Source organism: Cydia strobilella, chromosome 20 (genome assembly GCF_947568885.1).
Source record: "Cydia strobilella chromosome 20, ilCydStro3.1, whole genome shotgun sequence".
NCBI lineage: Eukaryota > Metazoa > Arthropoda > Insecta > Lepidoptera > Tortricidae > Cydia > Cydia strobilella.
The window spans coordinates 1,558,871-1,586,295 of NC_086060.1; the positions used below are offsets into that span (position 1 = coordinate 1,558,871).

General features: G+C 36.5%; 1 protein-coding gene across 3 annotated transcripts in view; it reads left to right on the forward strand.

Annotated features, from left to right (window-relative positions):
* LOC134750485 (ABC transporter G family member 23) overlaps nucleotides 1-27,425 on the forward strand; it is a 137,708-nt gene that overhangs the window by 47,271 nt on the left and 63,012 nt on the right. The window contains exon 1 of one of the 3 annotated variants that reach the window (XM_063685662.1): nucleotides 10,951-11,124. The exons of the other annotated variants lie outside the window; for them this stretch is intronic. Coding sequence (XP_063541732.1) covers nucleotides 11,114-11,124 — 11 coding nt within the window. The 5' untranslated portion in view covers nucleotides 10,951-11,113. Of the gene's footprint in view, nucleotides 1-10,950; nucleotides 11,125-27,425 lie in introns of those variants that run through there. 3 annotated transcript variants of the gene reach the window in all.

Genomic DNA, 27,425 nt, shown 5'->3' on the forward strand with positions numbered 1-27,425 from the left:
CATATTCATTGACAATTTTGGGTAATTCGTTAATATAAATTAGAAAAATAAGTGGACCTAATACACTTCCTTGCGGAACTCCTACATTGACAGTTTCAAAGTCTGATTGCTCCTGCTCTATGGTTTTTGTTAAACTATTAAACGATTCAATAACTGTCGCCTGCTTCCTATCACATAAATAAGTTTTGAAAAGTTTCAGAGCATTTCCTCGTATTCCAAAACTTTCTAATTGACGTAAAACAGTATTATGAACCACGCAATCAAAGGCTTTAGACAGGTCTAACAGACGAGCAAAACATGGTCTCTTATTGTTAATCTGATCCCATATGTGCATAAAAATCTTAAATATTGCCAATGATGTAGATTTTCCCTTCTGAAATCCGAACTGGTTTGAATTAAGTATTTTGTTTGCTTGTATGAAGCTAAATAATCTACTGTAAATAACTTTCTCGAAGATTTTCGAAAAAGTTGACAATCAAAAGTTGACAAGAAAATGATGACATCGCCACACTTTGTCATTGGCAGTTAGCTTGATCCTACTCTACTAGCTCACACAACATAAATCAGTATAATCGTACTTCGGAGTCATAAACATAATTATATTGCGCATATTCATGACTCTGATTGTATATATTGTATTGTATACGGAGACTGCTTAACATCAGGCAGGCCGTATGCTTGTTTGCCACTGACGTAGTATAAAAAAAAACCCATCTCGTCTACAACTTGTTATGTGACGTTTAATCGTACGACTTTTAATGACACACTTACCTAACCTCTATATTAGAAGTGTCATTTCGTCGCTATACTTACTCAACCTCATATCTGCAACAATAATTTGATGGAAATGTCGCTTTTCTTTCATTCGGAATACGGGTGTTTTTGTCATCAAATGACTGTTGCAAATACGAGGTTGAGTAAGTATAGCGGCGATTTGCAATTCTTCCGTATAATATACCTACGCTGATAATAGTAAAAACTTGAAAGGAAGTCCGATGCATCAACTAAACGCTAATACAAGTCTACAACAATGCTTCACGATTGTTGCGTTTAAAGTTACCGTTCGGATTTAGACTGCAACAGTATTGCTGCGGCAGTATTGCAGCGCGACATTACTGCATGGCTGCATTGCTGCCGCAAATGTCAAAAATCTGGGTATCGTTTAAAACTTTCGCGTTTTGAACACATAATGCAATAGACCCCGGCTGTAAATGTGATTTAATCTGGGTATCGACATCGATTTTGACATTCGCAGCAATACTGCTCCAGTCGACTGCCTTCCTGCTGGAAATGTCAAATAGGTCTGCTTATTGAGAAATGTGTATTAAATTTGACATATCCTGCAGTAATGCAGTCGACTGCAGCATAACTGCCGCAAATGTCATAATCGATGTTGCAGCTCGGATTCTTGACATTTGAGGCAGCAATTCAGTCGGCAGTTATGTCGCGCTGCAATATTGTCGCAAAATGCTGGTGCAGTCTGAATCCAAACGGTACTAACTAAAAACTGCCATCAATACTGTCGCAAAACTAAGCTCTAACACAATCTGATTAAGTTTAGAATCGCTTGGAAAATTCTAGTGCGGTATAACGTTTCGTTTCAGCAAAAGAACGTTTCCGCGGGAAGCCGATCCCGCATTTTTTGAAAACAAAGATGGCGGATAATTGCGTTTCGTTGCGTCACATGTGTATCATTCCTTGGCTTACATGTGTAGTCGTTTGTCACGATTGTCGTTTTAGAATTTTAATTTGATCCGAATTGACGCTTTCCGTCCTTTCAATTTAATTCAGTTTGTTTTTTTATTTTTTTAAGGTCAGAAAAGTACCAATTATAAAATAATATGCCAATTTAAAAGGTCCATGAAGTAAATATCGAGTTGAAAGCAAATACACGGGGATGTTTTAAAGTAGTTTTTCCTTTTTTGGTGATGATGTATGGGTAAAATTGAACAGAGGACACATCCTTCTTAATTAAATTGGATGATAATGTGCCCACTTTAAGTATACGTATGTATATATTTATACAATCATAATTGACCATGTTAAATCTCCTTATAAGAACAACAGCTTCTCACATCTTCGTCTGCGTTTAATCATGATGATGATGAATGATGAATACCAATAAAATAAAAAAATAAAAAAAATAAAAAATGATTTATAAAAGCTATCTATGTACTGCGATATGTTTGCGTGGCGATGGACGGCTGTGTGCATGTGCAGTGAATGTCTGAGGTTTTGTGAGAGGATGGATGATAGGTGCTCAACTGTAATAATTTAGTGTTGTAAATATATCATAGTACTAGTTGTAATTTAAATGTAACTTTCTTGGCGCATTAGTTTTACACTGTAATGACATGTAAATGTGTTTTCAATAAAATAAAATAAAATCTATGTCCTTCTTTGGGCATCAAAAGTTCATCTAAATTGGTTCAGCGGTTTAACTGTGAAGAGATAACAGATAGACAGACAGTTACTATAGGTATCGCATTTATAATATTAGTTGACTTATATTGACCGGGATATAGACCGTGATTACCTTTTGTGTTATTTGTGAGCTCCCGATATTTCGACGCAGTTACATGTACATGTGTAACCAAACTAACCGTGAATCATTCAAAACTCTAATATTAGTTGGTTTAGTAACATTACCTATCAACGAAGATCCCTTTAAGAGCCCTTATAATATTTTTTCGTGTTCCTCCCACCCCATACCCCATCCCAGGTAGCAAAGTGACGTCAGCGACGCACAAGTGACGTTATTTATACGTCATAATGACGTCTAAATGCTACCTGGGATCTGACCTTACTCGTACCGTGCTTTGTTTTTAGGTCAATGTTTTTATTCTTTTTTAGCATGGGACCTGAATAACAGATTGAAGGCTACAACTTTATAAGACAATACCAGTATACAAAGGATGTACAAAAAACGCCTCATTAAGCCCAGGGGGCCAGGTCCTAATTTATAACGTTATTTGGACCTGCTTGTTGTACTTTTGTTATATGGAATTTAAAAATAAGTAAATATTTAATTTGAATAACGTAAACACGTTGAATCTTCAGAACGGTATTTTGCTCTGTATCAAGGTGATGTTCGGATGTCAACTGCAGACTGCATTACTGTTGTGACATTACTGCTACAGCGATGATGCCGCCGCTGCACCTTCTTCTTCTTTTAAAATTATGGCTTCAGCCCAGTGGGACTATTTCGCCAGTATCAAGGTATTGAGAGGTTTACAAACGACAAAAATTGTACGGTTGTACAAGACAGTGTACGGTGATTTGTTAGCTCTTGTAAATCGATAGCTAGTCTTTACAAGAAGCACGTGGACTACCGGCCGTTGACTCCAAGATGGTGGTTAAACGCGCTTCAAAATTAATTCTCCATTCACTGCACACTACCACATTAGTTTACTGTATAATAAGCTATCGATATTAACTTTAAACAATATTAATAAGCAAAAAACAAAGTAATTAATCACGATGCTAACTATCAAGATGGCGCTCGAACCGGAAGTCCCGCCGCTGCACCTATCAATTTCCTTGATAAAATGACTGACGCGATTATGACGTTCAATTATTCATTCATTTTATCAAGGAAATTGACAGATAGAAGCGGCAGTTACCATCCGAATGTCAACATTACACTAGCTGCGATGCAACGATGCGAAATTACTTAATCTTATTAAACAGTTAGAATCAAAAGTAGCGAATCAGACAACGCGTCAAAATTATCTCTTCTCTAACAGATTTGTCTCTATTCTATAAGTCTTAATGTAGAAAAATTTGACTGTACCAGATACTAATATTGACCGGGATATGGACCGTGATGACCTTTTGAATTGTTTATGAGCTCCCGATATTTCGACGCAGTTACATGCATCTTGTTCACGGTTCACGCGTGACTGAAGACGGGTGGGTGTCGAAGTTGTGCAGACCGGGCTCGGTCTACCCCACGTCTACCCTCATTAGTGCGCGTCGGCTGCGTTCGCTTTCAACGTTACCACTGGTCGCGTTCACACTCGTTGGTATCCCGGTCAATATAAGTAAAACTAACCGTGAATCATTCAAAACTTATTGTATTTGATACTTTTGGCGCGCTGTCTCATCCGCTACTCTTGATGCTGACTGTCTATTTATCCTATAGTTCATGCACACTTCCTAATGCCTGTATCATTAAAAAGGTGAGTACGATGTTTATAAGCAAGGTATGAATATTCATAATGTTTATGGTAACGGCACCAATCATGAGACATTTAAACTTTTTGACCGTCAAAGAAGTCATCTGACGTGCGCGCCTACAGCCCATAATCAACCTTCCTGCATTGCGACAAGATTCACGATGACGCGCCGCACACGATAGACGTAGCGTTCAAAGCGACGACAAATAAATGATTATGATTAGGATTATAGACAGAAATAGATGTCATAAGTGACGAAGCCCTCCAGTGGTGAAGGCCGGATTCGAACCGGCGTCTAGCAATCCGGGCTTACGCCTTGAACCCCTTGGCCACCCCGCCACCAGTTCGCCAGTGGTCGAAGTTCGACCTTACCGCCGCACAAGGAGACTTGCAACGCCAGAGGGGTTGCAAGTTGCAAGTGCTTTGATGGGACGATCTTTTCTTGAAGGTTTAAAAGTGCATTATTGGAACGTCCATTACAGTGGTGTTTACTATAATAGGCTATCGTTTATCAGTACTTTTACATTAAGCTATAAATTTTAATGATTCCATTAGATGCGTAACGCCATCTTGACAATCTAGCAACGATGACTATTACCTACAATTTATGTAAATAAATGATACAGGGAACTTATAATCATACTGATTTTATGGAATGTAACCAATTAAGGGAACAAATCAAATAATTTATTGAAATACTTATTGTTTGCTTTTTTTTTCAGTTGATAATAGTTCTATTTCAGTTTATAATTTATGGAATTTAAGTTTCCTGTTTTCAAATTTTAAATAGATAATCGTATTAATCGTCTAAGCTAAAATTGCACTATCTTGAATGAACAGCAGAATAAAAGAATGAAACTTGAATGTCGACGAATTTTTCGATAGTGTCATCGTTCCACACACACAATATAAACGTGTAAAGTAAATGTGTACACTAGGTATTTAAACTGTGAATATTATTTTTAGCATGATTTTGTTGTGAAATTTTATTAATTATGATTGTCATTGGTATTGTACGGAGATATAATTTACATTTAGTTAAATGTAATAGAATATTATGTACCTAATCTTGACGTCTAAACAATTATCTTTATCAATAAAATTATGATTATGATAACAGTGAGGGAGTGTCAACTGTCATATTTTCATAAAAAATTGGCATTAATGATAACTTTCAATGAGAAGGAAATAGTCCCGCCCAGGGTCCCGCCGTCCCGCCTTATGCCAAATAATATCTTGTCAGAGCCCCTGGTGTAAATTTCATTCGATAGCGTGACGAACCGACCAATTCCTCACAGGAACGTCACAAAGTCATCTCATTTTGACTTACAATGCATCTCAGCTCATACTTATAGGTACATATTAGTGCAGTGCAAGCAAGATGCACTGCAATTGATCGCAAAATAAGACCACAATGTAAAATCGAATGCACCTCCAAGGTTGTTTCCTCAGGGCCTAAATAAAACGATTAAAATTTTTGGCGGCCCGGCCCGTCCAATGTGTAGGTATATATATATAATTTAGTTTTATCGCAGATTGCAGTTGTTTTTTTCTCTTTTTAAACAGGCAATGACGTAAATGCCACGCCCCGGATTCTGCTGGGCCTCTATGCAACAAACGCGCCAAGCATAGACATAGTACATATATAGAAGTAGTTATAGACGCGCCAATAACGAGCGACCGGGGGTAAGAGAAAGAATATTCATATAAAATTTGGGCAGCATAGGATTTTTTCTCTTTCACTCTTATAAATTTCGGTATTTCGCCATCGCCTCCTACCTATGATGCCACCCGGTCGGTGATAAGGACAAAGCACGGCACAATTTTCTCTTTCCTCTTATAGGAATCGCAATAAGACTATCTTTCTCTTCAAAGAGTGTCAGGCCCTTGGCGCCAAGGCATTAACTTAGTTATACCTATTACCTATAGTTTGGCCAGGGACTATCGGATTTCAAACATAGACAGAGAGAATCATATTGTCTATGTCTTACGGACGGAAAGAACGGGATGAGTATAGTCTTTTGTTCTTATTTACTAATAATCTAACAAATTTGGTTTTCCAGGCTGAACATACAATATTGGTGGTGCCCTAGCAATATATATATTTTGACCGCTTATTTATACTCTGAAGAGATAATTTTTGACATTGTGTTTAGTATAACTATCATTACTTTCTGACATTTTATCTCACTGTATTTGACTTTTAATTTTTTATTTTGTTATGATTTGTTTGTTTTTATTTATTTTTTAATTATTTTACTGAATTATTATTTTTTACAATTTGACGATCTTTTTGTGAGTTCATGTTATTTAGACACATTGTGACATTGTTAAATATCATGTAATTCCCAATAAGAAATAAATAAATCTAATCTAATCTAATCTATTTGCAATTTGTCCATAATTAAAAAGTTGTTATTTTTGCATAGCAGCACGGGAATCGGGATCGGTTAGCTGCCCTCAGTGCCCCATTTTAAAAATTCAGCCTGTTTTAGTATAAAGTAAGGTACAAACCTTACAAAACCAAAGAGATTAATGTTATGTTGGCACATATTAAATTGATGTTTAGTTTAATTGGTACTAATATCCGCAAATCACACTACTTTTTACTTTATGGAAAAGTACGGCCTCGGATCGGACAGCACCGCTACCATTAGGTGATACATCTTTAATAACGGTTAAGTTATAAATGTATTGGTATACTTGAATTATATCAGTTAGTTATTATCGTACATCTCGCCCGCCAATACATGTACGGATAAGTACGAGCGAAATTGAATGATATCAGTTAGATGTCATTATATTATCAGTGTACGTTCGAATTGGCCTGACTTTTACATCAACGAATGCAAGAACCAATACATTTATAACTTAACCGTTATTAAAGATGTATCACCTAAGTATTGCTTTGTCTGGTAGCGGTGCTGTCTGATCCGAGGCCATACTTTTCCGCAGCTTATTTATCGGCTTGGTCAAAAGTTATTTTTGTCTCGAGTTCGTTGAACGCAAGATCCTTCTTTTTTTTAAAATACTTTCTTCCTTCTTTAAGCAGGTTGTGTTGCGTTTAAGGTCAATGTAATGTAATAAGCTGGGAATTTTCCAGATAATTTGCTAGACATTGAGGTCCTTGAGGCCCAAAGCAGGCATAATTATCTGAAATTATGATGTCAATGTTGTTTCTGAATAAATTTTGTGGACTACCACGGAAATATCTGACATATTAATTATTATTATTGCATTCATTATTTAAATTTATTAGATTTTGATTTTATTGTTGAAAGTTTTGTTTTTATTTTTAATGTATTTACTAACACATAGCTATAACGATGGTACTAACAATATTGTATGGAATCTTGAATGTTCTGAAATAAAGATATTTTATTTTATTTTTTATTTTTATTTTAAACAGAATTTACAGATTGTGAAGGACAAATATTATGAATTTAAGATAAATTAAATAAATATTATACTTAATTACGAAAATATTACACAGATCGATATCGTCCCATTAAGTTCCATAAGGCTTGTATAGTTAACGCTATCTCTACTGAGCTCGTTCACTTACCTGTACTAACAATGGCATTCTGTTAAACAAAAGCCATTATTTCTTTTGTGTGAGCGCGTGGCCTTTGTGCCTGAGGCTCACACACCACACACAATTGGCCACGCGCACAGGCACAAAGGCCACGCGCGCACACAAAATAAATAATGGCTTTTGTTTAACAGAATGCCGTTGTTAGTACAGGTAAGTGAACGAGCTCAGTAGAGATAGCGTTAACTATACCCACAACACCATCGACGATATATAAGGTGTCCACGAAAAAAAGTGGTCCTGAATGAACGTGTATATCTTTTTACCGAATGTACATTTACAAGAAGTTATTTTATTTTAATAATTAGTATATATAATACTATATAACAAAAATAAAATCGTATTTTAATGTATGCGTTTGTGTGAGTTTTCGCCAAATAAATTCTATCACACCTTTCATTGATTGTACAGCGTTTTTTGACATTCTTCACTCGCTTCCTGCTACAATGTCACAACAGTATTTATATTTTTACAAGCTGTTTTAGGCACTTATGAATGTCATCTTACCAAAAAAATACTTCTTGAAACTCATTTCTATTTGTGATAGTCAGGAAGACTTTCTAGTCTAAGCACTGGAAGTAGTTTTTATATGGGAGGCATTTATTCGTCAAAAAGTCAAATTAACCAAAGTTGAAGAACCTCAGAACTATCTCAATCTGAATACAATTAGAAAAATTGTTTCTTTTGTGAAAAGAGGACGTCATAAGGTATAATTTGGATTATCTAATAAAAAAAAAAAATATATTCAGCAGGACAACTTGATAAAAACTGCCAGAAGACGCTGTACAAGAAAACATTGGTACCATGGGATATATATTGCCAAAATTCATAGAAACCTAACGTTATATCATGTTTGTATTTTTAATATGTAGTTTGATATCCACAAATTATGTACAAAACGTGCTGTTTGAAAATTCACATTCAAATAAAAGATTTACACTATTATGCATGACCACTTTTTTTCGTGGACAGGCTTTAATATATATGTAGTTATATTTATACATAGAAAACGTCCATAACTGGCCCCATTTAATAAACATTACAATTCGACAATTTTGTAAAAAAGTGACATATTTGTTAAATTGTACTTACAAGTGCTGTTTAATAAACCCTACAAATAAGTAAAAAATTATAAATAAATATAAATAACATACAATTTTCACAGTTATAAACGCTGTTTAATAAACGTTTACATATGTTAAAAATGCCTGTAGCTTTTGATGACAATATTGTATTTACAAAATTGTAATGGTAAGGTACAATTTACATAAAATGTAAGTTTTTGCCACAAGTATTTAATAAACGAGGGTAGACTTCATTCTTTTTAATTTAGAATTTTAGTAGGTATCTCACGCAATACATTTCTTATTGTATTGGTTTACCTATTTTAAAACATGAACAACGATAAGAAAATGACAATTTTGTTTCTCATATACGTCAATAATAGAATATTATTTAGTGAAAAACTAACTCACGAAATGAAAATCAACAAGTGGAAAGAGATAGCTGAACAGTTAACGTATTTGAGTATTTGCATGCATTAAAAGAGAAATGTATCCTTTTACGAAAAACTCTTCGTCTTCGTTCATTATCACTATGGTCACTATTGCTGTCACTACTCGTTGTTAGAATCATTTTTTATTCTTATTTAGATTGTCCGGCACACCTCATCAAGTTTTTACACATAATGAGAGTGCCTGTCAGAATTATACTACAATTTACAAAATATGTAAACTTGTGATTACTATTATGTGTTCAATAAAGTAGTTTTCCATACAAAATTGTAAATTGTACCTGTGAAGTGAAAATGTTTATTGAACCAAATTATGTAAAATTGTAGACACACTTGTACAATTATGTAAGTTTTCCACCATGACAAATTTGTAAGTCACATTTTTTATTGAGCAGGAACTTGTAGAATTGTAAGCTGTCACTTACAATTTACAGTTTACAATTTGTAACATTTATTAAACAGGCCCTTTGAAAAAAAAACACGCAAAGGGATAAGTTCGCCTTTGTTGTTTTTAATTTACTCTGTGACTGTGTTTTTCGTGTTTTTATTTCTATGTAAGTATATACATACATACATACAAATAATCGCCCTTACCAGGATTCAAATCGAACCTGCCGTAATCTGCTGCTTTGTAGGCCAAAAAAACATATAGGCTTTCAGACTTCAAAAAATTACAGTTTGTCAAAGGAGTCAAAGGACTGTCTCATTTCAAACATAGACAGAGAGAATCATACTATCTTTGTCTTACACTAGTACTAGCACCTAAAAGAAAAGGATGAGTAAGTAGGTATAGTTTTTTTGTTCTTATTTACTGACAATTTAGTTTGACCAACAGTATCTTGTATGAATTCAAATCCGATGACGTAGGTAAAAATGGTAAAATATTTTTTCATGTAATCAATTTTAACAAAGTTTCCAAGAAATACATTTTTAAAGTTAGCTTTTTTCATGTAACTTATTGTTAAACCAATACTTAATGAGTCATCTTATGACGATGGTTGAGTAAATCTTACGAAGTTACGAGACCTGTTTGCGCGTACCTTGGACCTTCGCATTAAACGTTTCATACATTTTCATGTTGCATAAGAACATAAGATTTACAGCGAATTAGTAAAGTTAAACCAAGATAAGCCTGCAACGATTTTGATAGCACACGCACGTATAAATAACACTTGCACTGCGTGTGCTATCAAAATCGTTGCAGACTTATCTTGGTCTGACTCATAAAACATTTTCTTTTTAAGTGTTAGAATATAGGTACAATTTCAAATTCAAGCTAACATACAGAGGACTATTCGTATTTAAACATATCTCGATTTGTTGTATTAATATGATACGAAAACGAGAGAGATAGAGACGATTCGCAGGCACCAATAAATTGTGATATGCGTTTGAGTTTTAATTTAAATTTTATTTTTAAAACGCCTTAAACGACAGGAAAAGCTGAAGAAAGGCAATGTGAATAAATCAACAGACATAACTTCTTTAACTAGCAATGTTTAAAAATGATAGTTCCAACTAAAACATCAAACAATAGCGAGCAATTAATAAACAGAATCAGGCCGCGTGGTTGAGGCAATGAAAAAACCCAGCGAATTAAAACGTTGCCCAAACGGCTTGCGTCACAGTTGGCACACTGGCCGCTTGCCTTCGCCAGTTAAAAAAAAACTTGCCATAGACAGTCGGCGAAGAAACGCGCGCGAATACAGACGTGAGCTGGCCGTCAAGACGAACGCGCGAAAATTATTCGAATTTTAAAATTAAAAAAATTGTGCTGTGCTCAGTGTTGTGTTGTGTGTGTGTTTATGATACAAGGAAGCTGACAGCATAATGCTTATAACGTGAGTTTTAGAATAGACTATATTTTAATTAGTTATAGTGATTATTGCTAATTAATATTTTAATTTATTTTAGAGCGTGCTTTGCAAAAATTATTTAAGCAACAATAGGGATCGTGGAACTTTGATTTATATTTTTAAGCATCTGTTCCTTCATCGTTTCTTCACCGGCTTTAACCTATTTCATTTAATCGTGTAATGTTTTCATCTACCCTCAAATGGCTAAATATTCGATCTCGTTTTAGGTTATTTACTAGGGCGAAGTAAGAGCAAATATTACAAAACTAAATTACTATTGATTAATCAAATCATTTCGATTTATTCTTATAAACGATTATAACAGCTTCGTTGTTACGTTAAATAAGTAATATATCGTAGTAAAAATTCTGTAAGTTTTAGCACATCGAGTTAAATTAATTGACCTGAAGAATTTTCCTGCCCAATAAAATACCTAATTGTGGTTTGTTTACATTCTTTTAAATACCTAAAGATACAGACTACATATATGTATATATATACGTCAAGTATGGATCTGATAGGGATAGGTATGTATGCATTCTTACTGCCACTTGGCAGAATTTTTGTGCAAAGTTAGCGTGGTCAGAGTCTATATCTGAGCGCACGAGATGCTCAACAATACCTGAACATATTGTGTAGGCGTTAGTTTAGATCAGCGGTTCCTAAGCTGGGGGTAATTACCCCCGCGGGGGTAAAACTGGCATTTTACTGGGGTAAAACTGGTATTTTACGGGGTTCAAAAACAAAGATAACAAAGACCTATCTATAAGAAAGAATATTAATTATTATGGAAGAGGGGTAAAATCGAGTGCCCTAGTTAGTCAAAGGGGTGACAGTACTGAAAAGGTTAGGAACCACTGGTTTAGATGCTTTACAGATATTGACCAACACAGGAAGGATGAGTAGTTTGCTCACGTCACAATTAACTGAATTAACTAGGCTTCTGCAGCACGATTTCGAAACAATCCGACCGACGTCGACTGGTTTCATATAAAAAGGATACACGATCACCGATAATAATATAATTGATTATTACACTGATGATTATTAGAGAGGAAGCTGCCAGACTCTTGGATTTTCTGTGATGTCCCTTCTTCTGTAATGTTTTAAGGGTTCCGTAGCCAAAGGGTAAAAACGGGACCCTATTACTAAGACTCCGCTGTCCGTCTGTCTGTCCGTCTGTCTGTCACCAGGTTGTATCTCATGAACCGTGATAGCTAGACAGTTGAAATTTTCACAGATGATGTATTTCTGTTGCCGCTATAACAACAAATACTTAAGTGGGGCTCTCATACAACAAACGTGATTTTTTTGCCGTTTTTTTGCGTAATGGTACGGAACCTTTCGTGCGCGAGTCCGACTCGCACTTGGCCGATTTTGGATACGTACGCTCATCCACAGTCAGAAATGAAGAGCTTCGCTCCTTCTGCGCTTCTGACCTGGAGTTTGTGTATTTACAAAAGCAAGAAGTTACAAAAGCGACGTGATTCTCGCGTTTGAAAAACTCGCGCAGCTCTATCGCATTATCTAGCTAGATAATGGTTAACTTTAGCTAGTTTTTCTCCGGGACCACGAAGGCAATGACGCCTTCCAAACGTCTAAGGTATTTTTCAAGTTTAGACGTGTAGCGAGCTCATCATATGTGCTATTTTTTACCAAAAGGGTACTTATTGTCGCGTGTCAGTAAGGCGCTATTTCCATATAGCTTCAATTAGAAATCAACCTTATCGACAACCGACAATGTTGTACCTTTTGGTTGAAAACGTCACATATGGTCACTTTACAGTATATTCATAGATTATAATAAAACCCGACTAAGTAACTGATTATATAAATCCAACACGCTTGGAAATTCCTCTGCCGATTACTAAATAGCAGGAATTTTCTGAGCTAGCTAGCAATTTGGTGTCGGTTGCCTTCGCTCCTTCCGTTCTCGATACAGCCAGGTCAGCCCCATTAACTTTATACGTCACCACAATCTCTTATTTGTACGTCATCAGTCATCTGTGTATATCATTTGGATTGAGTACAGTCAAGGGTCTGACACTCTTTGATAGAGAAAGATAGTCTTATTGCGATTCCTATAAGAGGAAAGAGAAAATAGTGCCATGCTTTGTCGTTATCACCGACCGGGTGGCATCATAGGTAGGAGGCGATGACGAAATACCGAAATGTATAAGAGTGAAAGAGAAAAAATCCTATAAACTGAAATAAATGTCATATACAAAGGAAAAAATGACCAAAGCCTCCAAGTGTCCACAGCTGGAATCGAACCAGCGTCCCCCGTTTACCGGACAGGTGCTTGAACCTCTCGGCTATCCGGTCACGGTGGTATGGGTCGAAATTTCCAAGTATATGACAATTTCCCGAAGGCTTGTGGCGCCCCCTGGCCATCTCTAAGGTAGAGCAGTATGGTTCGCTAGCCCATAATCACCCGAGTTTGATTCAGTTAGAAGGTACGTCATATATACGTCAATACAATTGTTGTATGGGAGCCCCACTTAAATATTAATTTTATTCTGTTTTTAGTATTTGTTGTTATAGCGGCAACAGAAATACGTCATCTGGGAAAATTTCAACTGTCTAGCTATCACGGTTCATGAGACAGACAGCCTGGTGACAGACGGACAGACAGACAGACAGACGGACAGCGGAGTCTTAGTAATAAGGTCCCGTTTTACCCTTTGGCTACGAAATCCTAAAAACGAGAGTTCTTTTCCTATGACGGCCCTCCTAACCAACTTTTTTATATGCCGGTCTTTCCCACAGTGGCGTAGCTAAGCGTGGGCATCGCCCACGGCCTCGCGCCCCAAGGAGGGCCTCGCTTCAGGCACAGCGAAAGAAAAGGGCCTCGCAGATACGACTTCGCCCACCGCTAGATTAGTTCCCGCTACACCACTGCTTTCCCACTTCCCACATCAATATACAGAATGAGTGAGAGTGGGAAGTAAAAGTTTCATATTTCCCATGGGGCAAAACCCATGTCGAAAGTTGATAAAGGCCAAGGGTTTTCGATAGTATCGGATTTTCCAAAGGTTAAATGAGAATGCCCTGCGGCAAGATCGCTAGTTACACGATAAATTTTATTGAAAATTACCAAACAAATAAGTTTGTATCAAAAGTATCTTGATAACTATTGTTTTGCTTTATATGGACAAAACTTATTTTTACAAGGAGATACGTCTGCGAGTGGTAAATAAAATATATTTAAGGAAAAATTGAAGAAATCACCACCTTTCCGAACACCGGTCCGATCGCTTTTAACCAAGTGAGCTACCAAAGTTTACCATAAGCGGGTAAATCTTAGCCACGCCTTAGGTAAGCTAAGCGCATTGCGATATCTACCGTAAGATTGTTATATCTTAATGGCACCGAAGTCCCAAATTATATTAAGAATTTTACCTGTAACAATGTGCTAACCCCTAAGTTATAACACTTTAAACTCTCGCATTTTGAATACATAATTAATTATACGAACGGGTCTACCGCGATTTAATTTCATTGTTTTTACCTTTTCCGACGTTTCAGCTGAGTTGCACCAGCTTGTTGTTTTTATAAACTAATTTAGGGTACTTTAGTGTTGTTTAAGTACTTAGATCTCCATTGACATTTTGATGGGACGTCAGTCTTTCCGTGACCACAGCTGGTGCAACTCAGCTGAAACGTCGGAATTCAAGGTGAAAACAATGAAATTAAATCGCGGAAGACCCATTCGTATAATCAAATAACCCCTAAGTTAATTTTCATCAAGCAGATACATAATTAATTACGAGCCATACACACTTAAACATACTTTAAAATTAAATTAACACTAGACCCTACTCATAGTGTTGTGTTCCTGCCGGTGAGTAAGGTTTCCAGAGCTCACTCCTCTGGAGTTGCAGGCGTACATAGGTTATGGAGACTGCTTAACATCAGGCGGGCCGTATGCTTGTTTGCCACCGACGTAGTATAAAAGAAATCTAAATAGAGCTAAACCTCTAAACTACGTACGTTAGCAGCAAGTGCAACCGCAGATATAAGATAATAATAATAACCGCTAATGTTGGGCAATCTTACCCAAGATTCATTTTAGTTGAGTCATGCGTTTCGCACCTCGGTTTCTGGGTCGCATGCGCAGCCGGACTCTCATTAATTTAATATTAATATTCAAATTATTAATATAAATGATTGAAATATAATCATTATTGAAATTTACTAATGATTTAATTTAGTTTGACTAGCTAGACTTTTTCAGAAAAGGATTGTATATCTGAATATTCCTTTAAAAAGTTGGCAGCTTGCATGTGGCACCCCTGGACTGGATTTGCAAGCATACACAAGCTAACATAATGTGAATCCGCCGAATCTTGGGATTAGGCTGCCTTGCAGATCCCGGGTTTCCTTAAGTTCCTTAAAAAGAAAGTAAGAAGATAATGGGCTCCTACAACCGATCTACTTAGTTTTGTATTTAAATATGATTAGGAATGACCAATTATTTATTGTATAACGCAAACGTTCTAAATGCTTACGCAGCGTCTTACGTAAACGAACAACTCGCGAACGCGAAGCGAAGCGCCGTGGCGCGGCCGGGCCATGGCGTTCGCGTTCTCAACGAAATCGCCCACGTAGTACACTTCTATAGTGTACCAAAGGATTGATTCACCCCGCGCCGCATCGCTTCGCTTCGCGTTCGCGTGTTGTTCGCCTACATAGTACGCTGCGTTATTCGTAACAATGTCACCTAGTTTCGTGACAGTAGTTGTGGTTTTGTTAACGTAAGCGGTTTACTTTCTGTTGAAATACCGTTTTTTACCCTATTATGCATATAGTAGTAAAAAGGTGCATTTATATCACGTAGAAATTACATTGAAAGAAAATACAAAAGACCCGTTTAGTATTTTATATTAATACTTATTTGAACTTAAATTGAATACATCGCTTAAAGGATGACTCACGCTAGACCGGGCCGGGCCCGGGTTGAGCCGTTCGACATGTCATTTTCTATGACGGCTGATCGGTGATCACGTGGTACCTTCCATAGAAAATCAAGCGCCGGAAGCTCCGGCCCGGCCCCGGCCAGTTTCATCCTTTAGTTTAAAAAAGGTTCTTGAGCTAAATTATATATGTAAAAGCGGCTTCTGCTACGCGTAAAATATCTAAAACAACATCTGCGATATACACCACAACTCAGCTTTCTTGGGTAAGAGTATACTAGGTATTGCTCCAAAAATTTTCAATAATATCCCACACTATATAAAGTGCCTACAGCTTGACCTGCAACAAATGCTATCCGTAAGTGATTTTCTTGCAGACAAGTGAAACAATTATAACTTGTCCATTTTATATAATAGTTTAACATAGATTGTAATTATGTGATTTGTGAAATGTTATTATTTTTATTTGGATGTTAAACAATATGTTATTACTACTCTAAATGTTTATGGCTGTAATATTACTAATAGGTTTGTTTAACTGAAATAATTTATTATTAACATAATGAGTCACCATTATATTTTAAGTTTTTAATATTACTTTATTATATTACTTTATACGTAATTTGGTCGGGTTATTTGTTGGTTCATGTTATACTCATGTCCCAGCCCCTAACTAGCGCCACCGGAGAGATTAGGAACTATTATTTTTAAAGCTGAAAGCGGTTACTTTTGCAACAATTCTGCCATAAGAGATTGGCATCCTTTTCTATACCATCCATAATTTCTACGCCAATAGGCAAAACACAGAGCTCTATTTATTATTTCATATATAAGACTATGGATGATATAGAAAGGATGCCAATCTCTTATGGCAGAATTGTTGCAAAACTGACCGCTTTCAGCTTTAAATAATAGTTCCTAATCTCTCCGGAGGCGCTAGTTAGGCTCTGGGACATGAGTATAACATGAACCATGTACGGCAACAAATAACCCGACCAAATTACGTAGGTTGTTTTTGGTAGTATTTCGGTGTATGGTGGCGCCGCCTAATTACTGTTTTTTGATGGACACTTTTCATACGTAGAGATTTGGCTCCTTTATATAGTCTCCATGTATAAGACCTTAGCTGTATTACCTGTGTTCCACAAAAAAATTTTTACTTTACTACTAAGGTGAAGTTCTTTCTGTATTAGATTACCTTTATTTAGCTTGAATACTATTTATTTACTTCCCAAACGTCGATATTTTGTTATTGCACATAATCACATATTGAGGAAAGAAATGCAATTGGCCGAACAAACCAAGCGAATTACCGTGACACTATAATTATATTGTTGATATACAAACCTAGTCGTATTACGGTCATATAAACGTCACGAGTGTTACGTGACAGGTCGCATAACAGCGGAACTGAAACTGGTCCCAATCGAGAGCACAGCCTCATTGATTTATACTGGAGCTTGATTCAGACTTATCAATTTGTTACGGTTTTAATTTTGTTTTGATACGACCTTGACGATCTCATTCTGTATGTCCAAATTGTAATGTAGAATCGTGTCATGAGGCATCTCGCTCGCACTTATTGGTGCGTTTGAGATGCCTAATGACATCTAACAAATTGTTATTTGACCTATAGCGTTTTGGGGGTTGCGTTTAGCTAAATAACCATAATCTGAGAACAAAACTTCCGCGAGACACAGACATATTAAATATATTATGTCGAGCGTTTTTCGACTTAAAATACGTGAGTGACCCGTTATTAGTGTCATAGAGTAACTTATACTAGAGCGGTACTGTCATAGTAAATTTTGTAACCCCAGTAAATTCACTGCCATCTGTCGACACACTTTAAAACTAAAAATGAAGATTTATAAAAATACGATAAAATGTATTTCAATATAGATAAATGATTTTTTTTATTTGCATTAATTACTTTTATGATTTTGACCCATTTTCTTTCACTGATATGCGTTATTGTTAAATAACAAACGAAACCGTCAACGCCATCTATACGACAGTTGGCCAAAACTAGTAGCGCCCTCTAAACGAGAATCAAATTTTCTTGATTTTCGAGGCACGTTTTTTCCTTAGACTGTATCCATCTATTACGGAGTTATATCTATCTTTGTTAGTGTGTTTAATAATCTGAGAAGGTAATATTAAACTAAAAGAATAATAATTTTTAATTTAAACTAACCAGTAAGCATTGACCATTATTTTCATCCCAATGTATGTAGTATAAAATCATATCTGAGCTTATTAGTGTTATCCAAACCGAAACTATACTAAAAGGGTTCGAAAATACGATGATGCCGTGTTTCCAGATCAAGTTCAACAAACTTTTTTTATTCCCGTATATATTAACGTTGGGCGAGATTGTACGTAGAATTAGTGCCGTGACGAAACTGAAAGCCAAAGTCAAAGCGTGTCGGCGCGAAACGGTAAGTTTAAAAGATAACAGGTAATTTATCAATGATTTTTCAGACAGACGGATAGCGGAGTTTTATTAATAGGGTCCTGATTTTACCCTTTGGGTACGGAACCCTAAGAATGAGAGAATGTTTATTTACAGACTTAAAGTACCATATCTTTTTAAATCTAGAAAGATCCTGGATATAAATACTCGTATTATGTTTAGTGTTAAATAATAAATATAAAATAGGGTTAAAACATACTTAATTAGAAAAATTAAATTAACTCTTATGCCTAGTTACACATTACAATATAATAAAATTAAAATTAAATATGCCAATGAACAACTTTTAACATATTTACATGAATAATTACATTTTAACTAATTTCTATACTTTATCTTTGGATCGTAAAGATTGTCCAGGAAACAATGGTCCGTCGTGAGAGCCCCACTGAGCCTTGACCGAAATTACCACAATACAAACATGTGAGCATTATTTAATAATAAGCTTGTATAAGCATATTTACTTCCAATACGCCGAGTTAGGTTTTTTTAAACAATTACTAATTATTTTTTAGTGCTTTATGTTTTAATAATTAAATAAATAAATATTAGGGGACATCTTACACATATCAACCTAGCCCCGAGCTAAGCAAAGCTTGTCCTATGGGTGCTAGGCGACGGTATACTTATATAGATAAATACATACTTATATACATAGAAAACAACCATGACTCGGGAACAAATATTTGTTTTCATCACACAAATAAAAGCCCTTACCGGGATTCGAACCCAGGACCATCGGCTTCACAGGCAGGGTCACCCACTAGGCCAGACCGGTCGTCAAACTCAAATTATCAGGTAAAATGATTAAATAATGCTAAAAGTGGATATTGTGTCAATAGCGGTGACTGATTGTACATACATATAAAAATAATTACAGATTGTTTTTATTTTCACAAAAAATAAAAAAATAAAAAAAATATTTTTTGTTCGCGTGTAAACATAACCATTGTAGAATAAAATTAATTATTGCATGGATTTAATCACATACTTATTACATCGATCGCAATAATTTGCTGCACTTCATTCATTTACTAAATTAATTATTTTAATCAAGTTCAAATAATAAATATTTCAATTAATTAATTTTTAAATGATACCCACCTTACTTAATTAGGGATAAACTTTCCATTCGAGCGCGCGTTGAAGTCTTTTGTTCTGAAAATTAAACTGAACCGCATACTCGTATACATAATGAGTTTCAGTAGCCAGACTTCAGTGTGCGTGTGATACTGATATGTATAAATCATAATACCAAAAAAAACCGGCCAAGTGCGAGTCGGACTCGCGTCGAAGGGTTCCGTACCATTACGCAAAAAACGGCAAAAAATCACGTTTGTTGTATGGAAGCCCCACTTAAATATATATTTTATTCTGTTTTTAGTATTTGTTGTTATAGGGGCAACAGAAATACATCATCTGTGAAAATTTCAATTGTCTAGCTATCACGGTTCATGAGACGGCCTGGTGACAGACGGACAGACAGACAGACAGCGAAGTCTTAGTAATACCCTTTGGGTACGGAACCCTAAAAAAGTGATACTACATACGTGGATTCTTCTACTGTCAAAGCTGAATGCGCTCACGCATAATCAATAAATAAAGCAAAAAAAACACGTGGCATGAAAAAGCTAAGTAAAAAACGTTACTAACAAATATTTATCCGATGATGAAATAAATATATTTCCGTATAATTAATCCGGAAAAATAACCTATGCTATAACTTCAAAGTCGTAAACAAAGTGATTATTGATAAATCGTTCGTTTTTTACAAGTTGTTAAACAAATTATGTAAAATTAGGTACCGGTGTGTTACCTGACAAGCCAATTTGAAAGTGCATCTGACATCAAACCGATATTTGAATCATATTGGAATCATATTAGTTAGCTGTGATTCGCGCGTTCATTTCACTCTGACTTGTATTAGTGCGAGCGTGACGCCCGCGCGGATGACATCTAACTGATATGATTCCAATATGATTGAAATATCGGTTTGATGTCAGGTGCACATTCAATTGGGCCTGTCTGAATAGCCGAAATGCAATGTTTCACGAGTTGAATTGAAACACAATCTATCTGTTAAGCATATTATATCACCAGAAAAGTACCATAATTTTTACATAATTGGGGCATTTTCTATAAAAAGGGACCTTATTGTCGATGGCGCTTACGCCGCACAGCGTCGCGCGGCATTGTATTTATATCGGAGCATCGTTTATACCTAGGTAATGGCGTAAGCGCCATCGACAATAAGGTCCCTTTTTATAGAAAATACCACATATTATCATAATTGTTTTTCGCAAGCGTGCATACCTTATGTTATATCCTCATTTTGCAACCGCCATCTTGCAATCGCCCTGTTTTGATATAATAATGTAATTGTTTTTAGTCGTTGTGATAGTAAACCGCCTCTGAATGTTACGTTACGTTTAGTGTATAATATTTGAGTGTACATGTAATAATATATTGTTACTGGGTCATTCTACCTTTTACTGTAGGTACTTTTGTCCCCAGAAGAAATTATTTGATTTTTTATATTTGTTAATTATGTAAGTTTAATTGTATATCAATATAAAGCACATTTAAATGCTGCACTAACGATACCTTGTAACCAGAGTAAAACATCTTTTATCTATTTACATATATATTTTTTAAAGGTAACAAAGTTGTCGTTATCTTCTCTTTGATAGGACTAAACATTTTTAGAAATACGTAAGTCGACACGTCTTTTCAAAAATGTCATTCAAATAAAAACTACAATCATTTAATTAAAATAAAACTTATTATCTTCAAAATATTCTCCTTTAGCTTTGAAACACAACGCAAACGTTTGTTAAAATTATCAGCAATATGTCGCCAACCGAAGTTTCGGTTTACGAGTACCTACAGTTTTAATAGTATTGTCACTACTTGAAATAACATAAATTACAATATTTTCATAGAATGTAATTTAATTTGTTCTTAGGGGAATATGTGGCAAAAAAATATTAACGTATTTTTTTTATCTAATATTATAGTTTGTATAGTAGATATCAGATGGCTACTATACATTGCTATTTATTAATAAAATGTAAGGAATCGAATGGTATTTTTTTTCCATTTTGGAGTTTAAAAAAAAATTCGAATTCGTATTTTTTTAATCATTTTTAGGGTTCCGTACCCAAAGGGTAATAACGGGACCCTATTACTAAGACTCCGCTGTCCATCTGTCTGTCTGTCACCAGGCTGTATCTCATGAACCGTGATAGCTAGACAATTGAAATTTTCACAGATGATGTATTTCTGTTGCCGCTATAACAACAAATACTAAAAAAGTACGGAACCCTCGGTGCGCGAGTCCGACTCTCACTTGGCCGGTTTTTTTTTGTGTCCAATTTATTAGGGTTCCGTAACCAAAGGGTAAAAACGGGACCCTATTACTAAGACTTCGCTGTCCGTCTGTCCGTCCGTCTGTCTGTCTGTCACCAGGCTGTATCTCATGAACCGTGATAGCTAGACAGTTGAAATTTTCACAGATGATGTAACTGTTGACGCTATAACAACAAATACTAAAAACAGAATAATATAAATATTTAAATGGGGCTCCCATACAACAAACGTGATTTTTTTGCTGTTTTTTTCCGTAATGGTATGGAACCCTTCGTGCGCGAGTCCGACTCGCACTTGGCCGGTTTTATTATAATAAATTGCTAATTCTCTATATATTTAACTAGATTTTGTTATAAAATTCAAAACGTGTCGTGTCGTCATCCCTATTGCAATGTGCGTCGTAAAATGCACTGAGATGGCCATTAAATGTTTTGCGTCACTGTAAGACGTCATTCTTAGACCATTGACCCATTTTTTGTGAAAATTGGCCAAGTCATGATTACGAAGCGTAATCCGTTTTGGGCTCCTATTTGCGCAACGCCGTTTATAATTAAGTATGTAGTTATTTATAGACTTACAGGCCCATTCGAACGTATGTACACTGACATAAGAATTATATTTGAATCATGTTATTTATAAACTGAAATAGATAACATACACTAAAGAAAAAGTGACCAAGTCCACCGGTGGCCGAGACGGGATTCGAACCCGCGTCTTCAGCTTACGCGGCTAACGTCTTGACCACTAGACCACCCGGCCACCCATATAATATATATATATATATATATATCCTCTATAGTACCCCTGCATAGAAGTTTGTATGCAGCGTGGCACCTTTTCTCTGCAGCTGACCGTACTTAGTATAATTTATATCATATAATTCATGTTAATTATTTATCATGTATTTCGCTCGTATTTGTCCCTACAATTAGCGCGGGCGAGACGCACGAGAATTAAAGTATATAACATAGAAAATAGACGAGGCAGAATGATAGGTCACTTGATAAGACACGACACTTTCTTTAACACTATATTAGAAGGCAAGGTAGAAGCGAGAAGAGGCCGCGGAAAACCACGAGCAAGCTACACACAACAACTGAAAGCGAAAGCAAATGTCGTGAAGAACCTGGCCGAGGACCGAGAAAACTGGCGCATACTCCACCGACAAGAGCCATGCTCTTAAATTATGAAACATGATTCTGATGTCAGTGTACGTTCGAATCGACCTGTTAGTTTGTTTTGGGTACCATTTGCGCAAAGGTGTTTATTTATAATTTAGTTATGTAGTTATTTTTTGTGACCGTTTAGTAAAAAACGTTGGTTCTGAGAATATCGCTGATGTCTATGAAATTCTGTGCGTGTATTCGGATTAAGCATACCTTTTGTTTACGTGAGTGTGTATCGAGAACTCTATTACAATGTTTTTATGTGTAGTGTATAGACAGAGAATAGTCAATATTATATTTAATGTCATCTAAAACATTGGTACAGCAAACAATATCTTATGTATGTATCTTATGCTTATGGTATGGTAGATAAATAATTTTCATTTTATTCTTTAACACGTAATTTCATTCGATATTTTCGATGATTGTTAATTTGAATTTAGTGGAGAGAAACATACCTACTTAGGTTTTAATTTTGGGAAATAAAATGACATTTGTTGTTAAATTTAGGTATTAACAAATCCTATTGAAAAGTCTTTAAATATAATAAACACCGCAGTTTCGCACGGTTTCATCTCGATCTTGGCCTTACACTACCGTGTCCCTAGACCAGCGGTTCTCAAACTTTTTTGGTGGCGGAACCCTTTTGGAAGGCGAAATATTTGACGGAGCCCCAAAGTAAAAATTTTTCGTTCGTACCTATCGTACCAACCAGACATACCTATAGAAGAGCTGGTTCGCTTTTTTTATTATTACAAGTATTAAAAATATTGTTCACTACGGTTTCACTCACTATTATTTTTAATAGCTTTTGGCGACATGTTTCGGAATCTTCTTCGGAGTGCACGGAGCAGAGCCGCCGCGGATACTCGTGCCTGAGGAAGGACTCCCGAAGAGTCCGAAACATGTCGCCAAAAGCGACTAAAAATAATAGTGAGTGAAACCGTACTGATCAAAATATTTTGAATGATGTGTCCCGATAGTTTAATTTCGATTATTACAAGGATTATCGCGTAGCCCCAACAGAGGCTTTGCGGAGCCCTAGGGGTCCGCGGAGCACACTTTGGGCTGCCCTTGACAAAAGCGAAGACCTCTAAACTTATCCATGGTCTCGCCAATTAAGTTAAATTTGCCCAACGCAATAACATAAACATACCGATAAACAAACACAACCACGTTTAGGACCTTGGGCCGGACAAACAGACGGACGGGCGGCCTTCTTCGTACGCGGAAAGCTGTGATGGAATAAATATTATGCATCTAGAGGTTAAAATGTACTCATTTAAATGGACTTGAAGCGAGTTTTCAACTGTTGTTCGAAGCCTTTTCTTTAACTCTGTAAAAAGAGACACCAACCTGCATATTGTAAAACTGGGTTTGGGCGGAGTATGTCACATTCGTAGGTCACTTTCGAGCTAGGTCACCTTCTGAGGACGTCACTTTCTGAGTACGTTACCTTCTGAGGTTTTCACTTTCTGAGTTCGTCACATTCTGAGTACGTCACTTTCTGAGAACGCCACTTCCTGTGGACGCCGCTTTCGGAGTTCGTCACTTTCTGAGTAAGTCAGTTTTTTAAGAAGTCAGGATAATAAGATTTAAAGCGTATATATACCTGCATGAACAACAGATCAATACCAGCAATCATATTAAGTCACCTTAAGACAGTTCGTATTCGTATTACCCTTCAATGGGCACTAAAAAAACAACCTGTATGTCATACATAAAAGCGGCCGTATACAGTAGCCGTATCTATTGTTCATGCAGGTATACTATGCTAAAAACCTGACGTACTCAGAAAGTGACGAAATCAGAAAGGAACGTCCTCAGAAAGTGGCGTTTTCAGAAAGTGACGTACTCAGAATGTGACGAACTCAGAAAGTGACGTACTCAGATTGTGACGAACTCAGAAAGTGACAAGCTCGGAATGTGAGGTACTCAGACAGTGACGTCCTAAGAACGTGACCTAACTCGAAAGTGACCACCTAAGAATGTGACATACTCCGCCCGAACCGGTAGCGGCTTTTTGGCGGCGGGTTTTTAATATCAGAGAACTCGCGGACGCAGGTTAGTTCCAAAATAAAATAGTTATACTTCATATGTGGGACTAGGAGCTCAGCTGTCCATGACTACCCCATCCGGCGGTTTCTCTCGCCTTGGGCGCTCGTTGGCATGCGCGCGCGCCGGTCGTTGCTTCACGGCCTTGTCGGCTTACATGCGTGTATCATGTTGATAGAACTGCACCTTTGGTAGGTACAGTCAAGTGTAAAAATATGGGTGCATATAACTTACTCAAAAATATGTCCCATAGTTCTTAATTCGCTGCCATAAGAGCTATAGGACATATTTTTGAGTATGATGTGTGCACCCATATTTTTACATTTGACTGTACTAGCAGATCCTTATACATACTGTAATTGGAGTAATGTAGGAATAGGTTTTTGACAGTTATGACAATTTACAAATAAGTTTTTGGTTCAAGCTATTATCGCTGAATGTACTTTTCTTTTCACAGGCAACTAATACTCATCGGGACAATTCTAACAACCCCAAACATAATTAGTTTGCGTTGTTTAATCACAGAGTTCATATGGCCACCTCCTGTGTCCATCATCAGATCAGATCGATGGTACCATAATATTGCATTGTCACCCGACTTGCATGCAAATTTTCAGCTTCATTGGAATCGAGAAAGTGGGTAAAATTTAACTTGGAAGATTTGATTACAGACACACAGACAGACAACGGGACAGGTAAAACTAAAAGCTTGTAAAAAGAATGCTCAAAAGCTTTCCCTCAAGGTTTGCCAGGGAGCCATAGAGCGCAGTTTTCTTGGTATTAAACTGACTGACAGAATCAGAAACTCCATCTGGCGCTCCAAAACCAAAGTAGCAGATGTAGCCCTGATAGCTGCTAAGCTAAGGACTAGGCCGTACCACGGCCGGACACATTTGCCGTATGCCAAACGACCTATGGGCCAAGAAAACTACCGAGTGGCACCAACCATAGTGCGGCGTCACGTCACGGCAGACATCGAAGGAGATCTTCTTCTTTTCGTGTCGAGGTTCCTTTTCATACGATGGATGCCCAATGGCAGCGGTGTTGACAGCCCTGGCTGTCGCATCCGAAGGAGATGGCAGCAAGATTGGCCTAATATTGCCTTAGACAGAGATGCGTGGAAGAAAGAGAGATAAGACCGTTTAACTAATAGTCTTAGCATGATATTATACTTCAACACAACTGTCAAATATCAATTCTTATACAACTCCGACTATATCTATATTCTGTTGGCGGATAATCAATTTGTACATATTTGATTTGCATGCCAGCATCTAATTGCATTAATGCAATCATTATAGCGATTTCACCTGAAATAATTAAGTAATTAGAGTTAATAACATTAAATGTGAATGCTAATAACCTCTTCTCTGTGCATGATAAGGATCCTGTCCTAATTTTTTAATCTTTTTGAATTTTTTTCGAAAACCATTGTTTCTGCTCTATACACAACCGAGGTCTTTTAACACACGATTTTGACCACCACAACATATGAAACGTTAATAACAAGGTTCATCCGACATTCGATATCGCATCGGACATCGGAATACCAGGCCAATTCGAGTTATAGTTATTCGAACTATTTCCGATATGATACTGATCTGTCAGTATCAAAAGTGCCTTTTCTTTAACCAAACACGTTCAGTATCACATCGGAAATAGATCGTATAGCTAAAACTCGAATTGGCCTGTATGTGAATATATAAAGGGGCCCACTGACTATCAGTCGGCCGGACGATATCGGTCTGTCAGTTAGAACAAAAATTTGACAGTTCCGAACAATCGTCCGGCGGACTGATAGTCAGTGGGCCCCTTAATACCTAAATATGTCTTACGAGGATAAACGAGACTAGCTATAATTAGTTTAAAATGTTGATGTAAAATCTTTGCTGGTCTCAGGTGTTGTTAAGGTGGTGAAATAATAAGCGATACTTGATGATGATAACATGTTGTGATTGTGACACTGCCGTGGGTCAAAACGATTAAATGGCGGTTTTTCTCAGTTATCACGTGTCGCTATAAGTTGTTCCTGGGGGCCTAGACAAGATGGCAACCGTTCGACAAACACTAAACGAAAAATGTAACGGCATGACATACATATGCTACGAAAAGCCGCGTGATTATCTCCATTCATTTTAAGGGTTCCGTATCGAAAGGGTAAAACCGGAACCCTATTAAATTACTAAGACTCCGCTCGCTCCGCTCGTCTGTCTGTCACCAGGCTGTATCTCATGAACCGTGATAGCTAGACAATTGAAATTTTCATAGATGATGTATGTCTGTTGCCGCTATAACAACAAATAC